This window comes from Miniopterus natalensis, chromosome 1 (genome assembly GCF_054644295.1).
Source record: "Miniopterus natalensis isolate mMinNat1 chromosome 1, mMinNat1.hap1, whole genome shotgun sequence".
NCBI lineage: Eukaryota > Metazoa > Chordata > Mammalia > Chiroptera > Miniopteridae > Miniopterus > Miniopterus natalensis.
Genome location: NC_142081.1, coordinates 62781737 through 62794848, shown reverse-complemented (window position 1 = coordinate 62794848; position 13112 = coordinate 62781737). Strand labels below are relative to the sequence as shown.

At 43.8% G+C, this 13112-nt stretch overlaps 1 protein-coding gene across 1 annotated transcript in view; it reads left to right on the top strand.

Moving 5' to 3' along the window:
- The window catches only part of CDIN1 (CDAN1 interacting nuclease 1), a 203322-nt gene extending 196953 nt beyond the window's left edge, over positions 1-6369 (top strand). The window contains exon 11 of the mRNA XM_016220412.2: positions 5023-6369. Coding sequence (XP_016075898.1) covers positions 5023-5152 — 130 coding nt within the window. The 3' untranslated portion in view covers positions 5153-6369. The remainder of the gene's footprint in view (positions 1-5022) is intronic.
- The last annotated feature ends 6743 nt before the right edge of the window (positions 6370-13112 follow it).

Genomic DNA, 13112 nt, shown 5'->3' with positions numbered 1-13112 from the left:
AAGGGACACAGTTCCTCGCTGGCTGTTGACCACAGGCCACCCTCAGTTCCTTGCCGTGTGGGCCTCTCCCAAAGGGCAGTCTGCCTCATCAAGGTATACGCAAGCCTAGAAGGCAAGAGTGTGTCCGATAGACGCTAATCACAGTCTTTTGTACCCTAATCACAGTGACACCCTATCACTTTTTCTGTATTGTTTATGTTAGAAGAAAGTCACTCAAAGGGAGGGGATTAAACAAGGGCATGAGTCCCAAGAGGCAGGATCATCTTAGAGGTCAGCCCAGCACAGTGTCTCCCTGCCACTCTCAGTTGCAACTCAGAAAGGACTCAGCCCCAGGACCGCCGTGGGTCTTTCGTTACTGCAGCTGCCCGGGTTAGTCGGATGCTTCTCTTCTCTACCTCCCTTCCTACCGGCAGTGGCGAGGCTGCTCTCAGTAGAGCGAGTTCTCTCAGTAGAGCGAGTTCTAAATGGGACCTGGTGCAGGATCTGTCTATTCTTCTGGCTCATTTTTTACTGTAAAAATGAACCTTATGTGCAGGGACAGGTTAGTTACCAGTTCACTAAGTATTTTCACACATCTTTCATATTACCCATATCATAGAATCTCCTCCATTTATGCCGTTCACCTCTGTCTAACACATTCATCCAGAAAAGGCGCCCAAACCAAATAGAACAGTGGCCCCCAATCTCTCCAAATTTGAAAATCTCTAAAACAAATGAAACGAATTTTTTGCTAACTATATAGCTGTGCTTTTAGATTCCATCTACTTAGAAAATATATAATGACTGAAAGCTATGGTGAATTCTGTTTTATCATCTATATTTCTAAAAGAGGACAAGATACATCTTTTTTCTTTTTTTTTCCCTGAAGATAGTCGTGTGCTGAAGGATGTTTTGCAGTCTCTTCACAACCACTCAAGGGTCTCTGACCCAAGCTTGGGAACCTCTGAGTTAGCTCTCGAGGCAGGGCCAAGACTCCAGTGCCCACAGGGAACAGGTGGGCAACAAAAATGAGCAGAGTAGGTAGGACATTAAAAAAAAGTGTTCCCTTCCCTTTCTTTCTTGAAACATGAAACCTCTAAGGTTGTGTTTGCTTTCCCAAATTTGACAGAGAAGCGAGGATGAAGAAGTAGGTCTCTACAATTAAAGAAAACCTATTAGTACAACCATGATGACAATGGCACCTGGCACTGAGCCTCCACGTTGGGGAGTAACAGAGAGCAGTGAGGACTGTGGCAAACCTGAGAACATATGTCATGCCCAAAGGGGGCAGCCATGACTCAGCCCCAACTGATTGTTGCCTTATCAATTCATTTCTCAAGAGAAAGTAAATATGCAGGATTTTGTGTAAAAACTCCCAATTTTTATGTGTTGGCTCCATTTTCTTTTTAACTGATAAAATCCCAGCCTTGATTTCGTAGATTCAGTCACAGAAATGTCACTAATCTGCAAGGCAGTTTATCCCAACAGGGTCACCAGATAGCAGAGACACAAATGGTGAAACAGGGAGACAATCTCTGGGAGACAGATGTGCACAAAACACACAAAAGGGTACCCAGCTTTCATCCCACAGCCTCCTATTTAACGTCTTTAAATACTTTAAAATGAAAGGAAACAAGAGAAACACATTTATAAGGTTGTCGTTATTTACGTGGAACTTCATCCTTCATACCCTCAGGGTCTGTCATGGCTCCTGACTTTCACCTCCCATTTTTTCCCAAGAGGTATTTGTTATTTTTGCTAATTTGGTGGTATTTTATTTGCAGGCAAAATTGCTTGTTCAAAAGTCACTCACATTCCAGTGTCTGCTCCACAGGAGTTTGTAAAATCCATTTGGAGTCTTTGATCTTATTACTTGACCATGAGTATAGTAACATTAAAGTTATAGTTAACCTCGCAATGTGTTTACAGAATCAATTCAGATATCCGTATACATCCCGTTACTGCATGTCCCCGGGCAGGTGGGGGGGCTGCCATCCCGGGAGCAGACCAACCTTCTGCTTCGCACATTCCCTCAGCCCAGGGACTGCTTTCTTTTAAATGCCATTAACAGTTTCTTTGATTTTTATTGGTCACAAAGGTTATGTTTGCCTTCCCAGCGATCTCACTCTTGCCCAGTAGTGCCACAATAAATGGGAATAGGCATCCGAAAGGTGAAATCACTCAACCCACAAGCATGTACTTGACCTACATAAAAATTTCGTAGGTCATTTTCTCTCTGTTTTACACCTTTTCAGAAGAGAACGCTAGAGTTGGCTTCCTTGGTTTTTCCAATTGTCAACCAAAATGTTCCCTTCTGTTAGTTTAGATAACCAAGGAATTAATCATATAAAATTTCTTAATGTGGTCAGCCTCTTTAGAAATGGATAAGTTGCTAAAAGGTTATCTTGCCAGCATCTTATAATCTCTGGATCCCAAGTTGGAGAAAGCTCAAAAATGTACTCAAGTGGGCATCGGGAACGAGGCCAGATATGACCTATCATTAAATTTCCAAAGCTGTCGCCCTCTAAAGTTCCTATTACTTTTCTCACTCAAAGGCCACATAATTTGAAAGCCTCCATCTACCAGTCTCCATTCACAAAAGGTGGTTATCTTTCCTTGTCTTTAATTAATTAAGCATGAATTTTCAGTCAGAGCTTTTGAGCCACATGAGAGAGCTAGTAGTACCTAAGTTAATATAATTCCGCCCAAAAGCTGAGAAATAAACACTTAGATACATGGTAGGGTCTCATTATGAGTCCCTAGTCATATACACTGGTAATAACTCTCAGGCCCATGTCACTGCCTCCGGGGGCCCTGGTAGTGAGCCACCGAGTGAAATGTGCAGATTCACGATCTTGCAAATACCTTTTTGAGTTGCATATTCCATCTGTTGCCTCACAAGTAAAAGGAGTCCATTTTCTCAGTCATTGAGGTGTTCCCCAGCCTGGCTTTTCTGCCTAGAAAATGCCATTTTTGCAAAGAGCCGTCATGTTCCGTATCCTTTGGCTTATGATTTAGCTGCTCAGCCAAAGTACAGGCTGCTCTTGCTCTCTCAGTGCTAGTAATGTGTGTTTTTGTTTTATTAAATCTTTAAAACACTGGGCTTGTTGTTTATGACCCCCATACATTTCTTTGTTCCTTTCCATGACTGTTTAAATCATCTATTTTTTCTCCCTTTGTAAAAGTATCAGTGCCTTTCTAGAGAACATCTTGGTCTCCGGAATGGCTGCCTAATATGAGGGAGGAATGTGCTAAGCTTAATGCTCGGTCTGTCGAGGCTATGATCCAGGGCTGCTCTGTTGATAGGAAGGCTTGAGACTTTTCAGATCTGGTCCTGAGAATCACAGGTCTTTCTGCTGTTTCCAGACTTGTTTTGACAGATCTGAGATCATTTGATAACAATCACAGAGCTTTTTTGTAAAATAAAGATACCAGATCTTCTGTGTTGCAGTTGCAGACAAATGTTTGTGATTAAGAGTTACTAAGCAACCCTCCGTTAAATAGAAGCAAGTTCTCATCCAGGTGTGAGCTCCCCTTGTGTGCATTTGAGCACTGAGCCCGCACACCCCGTGCCAAGGTAGTCTGACCCTTCTGACTCCCAGGGGAGCTTCCTGGGCGATACTGAGGGGGAAGAGAGCATCTGCAGCCAGCCCTGAATTCAGGTCAATGTCACAGGGCCTGCTGCTCCAGGGCGTCTCATCCAGTGTAGCTCCCGTGTCCCCTAGAACAAGTTCCGTTGATGAGTTTCCATCTCATGGTTCTGTCCTTGCATGGAGGGGGTGCAAAAAGTTTTGATTAATCTTGCATCCAACTTGGCTCCTCTACTGATGTGAATCCCCAAATAAACCACGCCGTGACATCCAGCTGAACTTGTTCCTGTGCATACAGTATCTCACAGCCCATCCTGTACTGTTAGTTTTGGCAAGTACGCCACCGCATATAATAAATCATGGGAGGAAAGAGCTTTTTGGCCTAGCGCGGCTCTGCCTGCTGTAATGTCAGAATACAGAAAGCAGTTCTGTTTTTAGACATCCTTTTACTAACCCAGCATTCATAATTTATGATTTCACTGTAAAATTCCTGCAACATGACACCAAAAGTAGTGCTGCCCTTTAATTAAGTACCTTCAGTAGGAAAAACGTGAAACTGGTGTGCAAAACATCTCTGTGCCCGGTGATTGATAGTGATTACATCTCTATGAACCCAGCCTGGAGGTCTCCGCTTCCTGATGGGTAAGGGAGTCTGTGGGGCCACTTCCTGAGTCTGCCCCTGACCCAAATGCGAGGTGATTCGGAGGCACCATTCAGAAACACTGAGGTTTTAAGCCTGCATCTGTCTATTCTGTCACAAGTCTATGTGCCATTGTTCCTCCCCTTCATGGTAAGAACCTACAACCAAATTCCATGTCGCGTTTGCGCTTAGAGAGGGGCCGATGCAGAGAACGGAGGGTCCGGGAGAAGGCCTCTGTGAGGGGTCCCCATTGTCCTATGGATTTTTTTTTTTTAAAGACTGAAAAGGGTGACAGAGGAGACTTTTGCCCCTACTGATAGGACATTGTAGCCAGAGGAGGACATCGAGCTGTTCCATTTTTTAAATTATTTCTCTCTTTGTAATTACTTTTCCCTCTATTGAAAATAGCCAAGTTTAATTTTTAAGAGCACCCCTAAATGTTAGGAGACTAAAAATCCCAAGCCCGTGGCTCCCCGCTCCTCACTGTGTGGACTCTGGCTGTACCCTCCACCAGCTCGGGAGTCACATCAGCCCGGGCTCACAGCACCTCCTGAACGGTAACCAGGGTGGTGCATGTCCCCGACGTGCTCCAGCTTCCTTGAGAGAAAGGTAATAAATTTGCCCCAGGTGGTAATACTTGTATTAAATTAGCTGTTTGGTATAAGTTCAGCTCCTTTCGGTCATAATACAGCAACGAAAATAAAAACACTTTGCGATAACGCCGTCTAATCATAGTGTCAGTGCTTCAGAGAGGACTGTGTTTGGAACGCTGTTGATCCTGTCCCTGTATATTGTTTCCCTGTGTTTCTGCAGGTTTGGGCCGGGCCTGGTCATCTATTGGTACGGCTTCATCCAGGAGCTGGACTGTAACCGGGAGAGGGGCATCATGCTCAAAGCCTGCTTCCCCTCGGACATCGTCACCTTGTGCCACAGCCCAGCTTGACCCCGCGGGTCCCAGAAGAGAAGCTGGGAGGAAGAGGCGACTCCGGAAGCAATTTCGCTTCCCTGCAGCGGCAACCCCTGGCCACATCTGCCCTGAACTCCGGCTGAACTCCTGCTGCCCGTGGTCACACCACTACCTCTTTAGACAAACACACCGAGAGTTTCTGTTTTCCTTCATCCCTGCTGATGTGAACAGCCAAGAACCACAGCCGCAGCCCACTCATGATCCGCGGTTCCGCCTCTGTCAAGCAGTTGGTTTGTAGATGGTCATCATCTCCCTTCCTTCGGGATGGTTTCTCCTTGACGAAAGGAAAAACGCGGAGACTGAAAGGTGTGATTTTTCCATCCCCCTCCCAGTTCCCAGACCGCCCTCTTGCTCTTCCCTAAACTCCGCGTATTCTCTCTCCCTCCCGCACTCGGATACCCAGCGCCGCGGGGCCTCCCGACCCCGCAGCGCTGAGGCCCCCGGCCTGAAGCTGCCTGGGTGCCTCACCTGCAGGGCTCAGGGCACCCTTGGGCAGCCTGTGCCGTGGCCTGTTCGGTCCAGTCTTTACGGCTTCCTGACTTGCGTGGCCCCGAGCCAAGCTGAAAAAATATGCTTGATGAGAATTTCCTCTTTTTATAATACTTGAGCACCAAACATTTTTCATTTATCTCATTTGAAAGTTTTAGTTACATTGTGTCTGGAAATCACACTCGCCCATTGGCTTGGGGGCCCGGGAGATGCCGAAGCCGGTGCCAGCCTCGACAGGAGTTTATTTTTAAACGTGGCTACTTGTCAGTGTGTGTGATAGTATTTTTATGAGTAAAATTTTTTAAAAGTACATTTGGTACACTGCTTTTTATCTGCATTTTATACCACATAATTATATAACACAAATAATTTAGGCATTAGAGATAGTCAGCTTTGAATGAATGAAGTGTACCAGAAATAAACCCAGGGCGATTTTCAATAAGCAAAATAAAGGAGAGTTTGTATTTGTTCACTTTAATCTAGTCACTTTTTATGCAGCAAATCAAATTTCAGTCTAAAGTAAAACATCAATAAAGTCCTTATAAACCTATTTTTTGGGAGGTTAAAGATTAATGTATGCCCAGAAACACAGTTAGCAAAATATTTGCCATTGTGTTGACAAAACATAATGACTTTTATAATGTTGAATTGGTGAGCTTGGAAATATTAATAAAGATGTAAGTCTTAACAAACGTGTTTAATAAGTTATCTACATCGCTTGCTTCTTTCAAAAGACTAGCCGTGCCGTTAGCGCTCCGTTCATTTTGTACCTGAGAGGCCCACAGGAGCCCGCCGCTGCTTGTCCCTTGGAAGGACTCAGGGACGCCGGGTCCAGGTGCGGGTCTTAGCTGTGCTGGGGCTGCAGCGAACCCAGAGGCAGGGGGAAGACAAGGAGGGCGAGGAGGGCGACCCCCTCCCGGTCAAGTGCACCCAGCGGGCGCTGCGAGGGAGGCAGAACGAGCTGAAACCCCTGCTGTCGTCTTGATACACGGACACACACAGAACACACAGAAACACACACACACACAACAGACACATACACAGAACACACAGACATAGACACACACAACACACAGAGAAACATACAGACACACACAGAACACACAGAAACACTCACAGACACACACTCACAACAGACACATACACACACAGAACACACAGAAACAGACACACACACAACAGACACATACACAGAACACACAGAAATAGACACGCACAACACACAGAGAAACACACACAACACAGACACAGAACACACAAACACAGAACACACAAACACAGAAACACACACACACGCAACACAGAGAAACATACACACAACACACACACAGAAACACACAGATACACAACACTCAGAAACACACAGACACACAGACACATAACACACACAGACACACACACGCCTTAGACAAAACTGTTGTTAAAAGCAGTTTTCGTGGCGTGCTCTAAACTGCTTTTTCTTCTTTAGAAATAAATTACATTTATCTGCACAGATGTTGAAAACCCTGTTAAACCCTTGTCAAGGATTTGTTTGTTTTACATTAAACAAATTTATGGTGAGGGTGCACAAATAAATTAAAAAATGAGAGGTACTTGCCTTGGCGTTCACTCTCTACCTGGCGGCCTGACATAATGTGCGGCGAGAAGGCCTCGGCGTCCCCCACCGAGGCCCCGCCTCCTCGCTGTGAAGGTTTTCAAGTTGGGCTGAAGTTACAAGTTATTCTAAGCGCCCCCACGTAAGGACTAATGCGGTTATTACTCCTACTACTTTTCAGTCGGAGGTGTGGGGGGGGAAGGGAGTGATGTTCCCAGGTTGGAAGCTTAAAGCTTGTTCTTTCTCTTCGTGTGAGAATACTTCTCTGTGTTGTATCTGTGTGCGTGGTTTGTTTGCGTGTTTGTTTTTTTAGTTTGAACAATATAAACATCAGCTCTGGAAGGTAGACGCAGGATGTCAACCTCTTTTTACTGCCATCGTCATTAGAACATTAACATGAAAGCCAGATCTTGGTTTATGAGCTCTCTGCAAACTGTGCTAATGAATTATGCCAGCCCAGAGAGCAGGCGTGTGTGCAAACGTAAAACTAAATGATGTTCTCGCTGGCATATATGGACTTGCCAAGCATCTGCTCTCACAAACCAGGAGGGGACCTGCTTGCAGCATGGCAGGGGATCAGCTTGGAGCAGAGCTGATCCTGCCGTGATGTTTAAGGGGACTCCATACACTCCTTCCCCGATCTCAAACAACCCCCCAAAAACCATAATGAGAATCTGTTTTTCTTTTGCCTCCTTGTGAGGCGAAAGTGTCAACTCTTCTAAAGACTCCTAAAGTCAGATGTTAGAGGGAAGGCTCAGGGGCCCACAGTGGACAGCTGGCTCTCCAGGGGAAGTAATTCTCCTTTAAGCATAGGTGTGTGGACCTGCTCATTGTCAGCAAGGCTTGGTTCCACCCTGGAAAAGATGATGAATTGTTGGTCTTTGGGGGGTGCATTAACTCATTGAGGCCGCCAGGGCATTTGCTGAGCCCTGGATGAGGTAATCCACTAAATGGTCCCAGGTGGGCCGCGCTAATTAACGCGCGGGGCCCAAGTGAACAGTTCATTGACTCGCAGAGGAGCTCCACCCGTTGCTTGCTTTCCCCTCTGGAACCAAGGCACCTTAGGTGTCTGCTCTTTATAACCTGCTCCCCCTACAGACCTGTGTCTCGATGGGTTTAAATCTTGACTGCTTTCCTCCCCTCACTTCCCACCTCTTGCCGGCCATCTGCCCCTACGCTAGCTTTTGCCAGTTTCCTCCCACGTGAACATGTATTCTGCACTTTGTCACTACTCCTTGGCTGTTCTCTCTAGGAAATGATCCCAGGACAAAAATGCATCCCAAGGCCTGATCCATATGTCTTCAGAGTGGAGGTTGGGAGTGGGGAGCAATTGATCCAATCTCTGGGGAAAGCATACCTAAGCACCCTCCACATGCCAGAGTGTTTATTCAAGGGCATGTAGGGCACCTGAAAGATCGTGAAACTTTTAACTAAGATAAGAAGATTTTTACAGGGTCAAATATGGCAAGAGTTTTGGGGCATCGGTCAATGTTTGGGCAAAAGGGGCCAAAAGAACATGAGAGGCTCACCGCCTCTTTCAGCCCGAGTGGCATCATTCGGCTGATTAAAATTGTAAATTAATATGGTAAAATGCCTGTGTGATTTAGTTAGAGACGCTCTCCTGGCTGCTCACCTTGGGGGCAGCTTGCTTTTTTCATGTGATCTGATGGGAACAAGTTGGGTGGAAGCATAACCATTTTGTGACAAGGATGGGGGGAGAAAATCTCCCCATTGGCACATTCTCAACTAGGGTTAAAGAACAAAGCAAGCTTAACTAGAGAGGAAACCAGAAGGTAAACAATGGCAGTTGGCCGGCCCTGTCACCCTGTGCGGAGAACGGCCTCTGAACCTGTCTGTGAAGTCACTCTCAGGGTAGAAAGGGTCGCAAGCGTCGGTTGGGATCACCCGATCGAATTACCCAAAGCTAACCTTCCTGTGGGCAGTAAACATGGTCGGAACCCGTTTTATGAAGAACACGCCTGGATTCCCAAGATTGAATACGGAATATGGAATTATGAATTAAATAACAACCAGAACAGCTCGGGTTCCCTTGTGCTTCTCACTTTCCTGCCATTGTTTTGAATAGGCTGTGAGACAAAGAGCGGCGTAGGTCAAGCCCTATAAATTACAGTTTTCATACAATAGTAATCCACTAAAATGATTTCAAAGCTTGATCAAAGTACTTCAAAAAGACTTTTAAAACTTTTCCGCAGCGCAAGGGGGGAGGGGGGTGCTCATTTGATGCCTTAATTTGTTTCAGTCCGTATAGCAAAGTTTGATCTTGGCGTCATACCTACTTTATATAAAGTCCAACTCATTAAATCCAACTTGTTCTTATTGTTTTATGTCTAAGTGAAGGGGATTTATGCTTCCATCGAGTTAATTGGAACAACTAAACATTTGGAGTCACTTGTAAGAAAAAGATACCATCGTGTCATTTCAAAATAAGTCTAATTTGACCATATTTAATTGTGATCCTCAAGGTATTTAAGACTGTCTAATTCCCTGTGCTTAGAATAAAATGGGTATCGGTGGATTTATGTGGCATTTTAACAATAATCATGGCAACAGATGTATTTAGTTTTTCATTCTTTTTCCCTCATCACTTGGATTTATCTGGAGCTGACTTGTATCAGAGGCAAGGATGCAAAGCCGAGCAAGTTCTAGGCCCAGACGTATATAAAGACACGGTGGGGCGGTTGCAACAATGGCAGGCTCAGCACAGGCCCAAGGTACTTTGTCAGGCTAATCTTTATTTTTCAAAAGGAAGGTCATTTTGCAATGCCGACATGAAATATAACCAAGTCAATTAAGTAATAACAATTGAAGTTCAGAGTTTAATTGAGGGCTGAACATGCAGCCAATGACCATTAACCTGAAGCGGTCACGAATTCCCTTGGAAACTGCCTTGGTTAAAAGCATTTCTAGAATAACTAGCTTTTTTTTTTTTTAATTTTCTCTCATTTTTATATTCAACACATAACATTCAGAAATAATTTCGTGTCTCTAGTAGACTTTCTATTTAATTTTATTTAATTCAAATATCTTTTATAGAGCAAATAAAAATGTAGGTAATCAAGAGCACCTCAGCAGGAAACTGAAAGATGTAAACGCCCTTCATTTTGACTGCATCACATGTATCTCAATTGTTGACTTCTTTCTTTCTGTAGTTGTTTAATGGCAAGATTTTCGACTAGATTGTAAGCTCCATAGTGTAGAAACTATATTATCTTGTTCACTGCTCTATTCCCCACTAGCTAACAGAGTTCCTGGCACAGAGCAGGTGTTCAATAAATGCTGAATGAACAAATGAGCAACTGTTAAATTTATATTAAATGTGTTCTCACTTGCATGAAAGAAGTAATCAGTGAACCTTTCCACTGATTCTTATTTTCTTCAGCTGAAAATTGGGTTTATTTACTGGAATCAGAGGAAAGCATCATATATGTTGATGTTAATTGAAGAATTAATTACTTTACAAACCTACAAAATTGAAATAAAGCAGATTCATCAGCCAGATTATTTTAGAATGCGTATACAGTTTTAAGAGGGATTCATGTAATTTCATTTTATTTGTCTTAAAGTGAACCTTAAAACATGGTTGTTTACCCAGTGTATTGCATTTAAAAATCTTATCTTTGTTTCTCTCTTTTACAAAATGACTTAAGACTTATCTTTATATTTACATTTACATTTAAGAAAGTCTCCCCTAAAATAAAGTCAGGGCCCCAAATCAAATGTGTTTTGAACCCAAATTTGGGGATATTCAGTGGACTTATTTGATTAACGGCAATGGTACTTTTAGTTGCTCACTTTTAAAATGCTGAGTTGATGGCAAAGTGCTTCCCGGCCATGGAGATGGCTGGCTGGCTTGGGAGAGAAAGGTTCTTGGGTCATTTGCCAACAGGATCTGACCTAGGAGAGACTGTCCGGGAACTGCTCGGTGGGCGTCTCCCTGTTAGTCACTAATTCAGAGTATATTATCAATTGAAAGCCAAAGGCATCTGGCATATTTCCTCATATTTTGGAAACTTGTAACACAAAAGGAACTGGAACTTCCACATTTCTTTGCTCTGCCAGTTTCCCAGGATTTAACGTGTTGGGGCTATTTCGTGCGTGATTCCTTCCATGAGTACCTGGAGAGAGCTGACACCCAGCACAGACGTCCCCAAGACTGGGTCCTCTCTGGCTCTGTGTCATAGGTCCGTCTTATAGCTCTAGTATGTAGGCTATTCAAGACGTGAATATTCACTGAGTCCCTAATCTGTATTTAGAAGTGTTTGAGCCTGGCCAGCGCTGCTCAGTGGTTAGAGCATCCCCCCCTCCTGCCCCCACCGAAGGGTCCAGAGTTCGATTCCTGGTCAAGGGCAGGTACCTCCCCACCCCCACGGGGGGGAGGGAGGCTCGCAGGGGAGGCAGCCAGTCGATGTGTCTCTCTCACATTGATGTTTCTCTCTCTCTCTTTCTCTTTCTCCCTCTCTCTCCCTCCCTCTCTCCCTCCTGTCCACTCTCTCTGAAAAGCTATGGAAAAAACATCCTCAGGTGAAGATTAACCAAGAAGTTGGGGGAGGAGGAGAGGCGGTGTTTGAGGTGTTGTGGGTAATTCAAAAATATGCAAGAAAAGGTGATTTTTTTTTTTTTCTCAGAAAAAAAAAAGAATCATTATTTGTCAAAATGAAAACAAAAGATTGCAAAATTTCAGACAAGGCGGTCAGTATAAGGTAAGCAGCAGCCCTATGAAGCTTTTCATTAGCTACTTTAATGCTAGACTATGGGCAGCAAATAGTCTTCTGTTTTCTTACGGTAGCTGCAGTCACTGCTGTTGAGTAGGATTCTGAGGCTGAGTTCACTCAGGAAATAGGATTAGGATCCATTATGGGCACTACTCTTTGGAGTGAGTAGTGCTCACACCAAATGCCACATAGTTTCCATTCCTGCCCTAGGCCATTCATGTTTAGTGCAAGTATAAATAAATTCTAAGCATTTGGAACAGAATTCCTAACCTTGTTCATGGGCCAGAGGAATAAAATAAACAGTAGTAACATTTCCCATTGGTCTGCAACATCAAGTGAAGTGTCTGTCCATGGCTGAAATCAGTTAATAATTCATATAAGCTAAATATGCCACAGATATTATTGCTCTCAGTAAACTCCTACAAGTTAGATGACATTGATCAAAAACATTGGGTCTCTGTATTTTGGGTCCTGCATAGAGATCTTGAGATTTGAGGATTGTCTTCTATTAGATGGTCTCCTTAGTTTTTAGGTGTTTTGATTGGGGGGGGGGGTTTGCTGGGGTTTCAAGGTCAGTTACAAACCGTCCCTTCCTTCTCTTTCATGGTCTCTGTATCATATGGGTGTGGCTTTCCTACTTAGCACGGTGCATTTTTATAAGGTAGTGATCCTATATTTGTAACATTTTTTAAAATATGCTCCCAAAAAGAAGGCTTAAAATATTTTCCAGGATGAAGGAGATGGGTATCTTTATGTGGTCATAGTGAGTTTTGTTAATATACTCACTATTAAGCCATAATTTTCCTAAAACCTTTTAATTGCATCAGTTCATTCATTCTGTCAGCTAAAATAATTTCAGCCATTGCACATGGAAAATTAGAAGGTAAACGTCTAAAACATTTTGTCTCTTGCTATTTTGAATAGAGGAGCCCATCCTGATTTTCAAAGTTACAGTTTTTTAAAAAGCGTTTTTCAATTAAAAAAGATAAAAAGCAATGCAACATCACAGAAGATAATGGAACCGCAGAACCAAAGGTGTGGCAAAGTGGACATCAGCACACTGTGCGCAAGTGTGCAACTTAGTCTTTCGGTAAATTATTTGCATCTTGCTTGCTTCCCC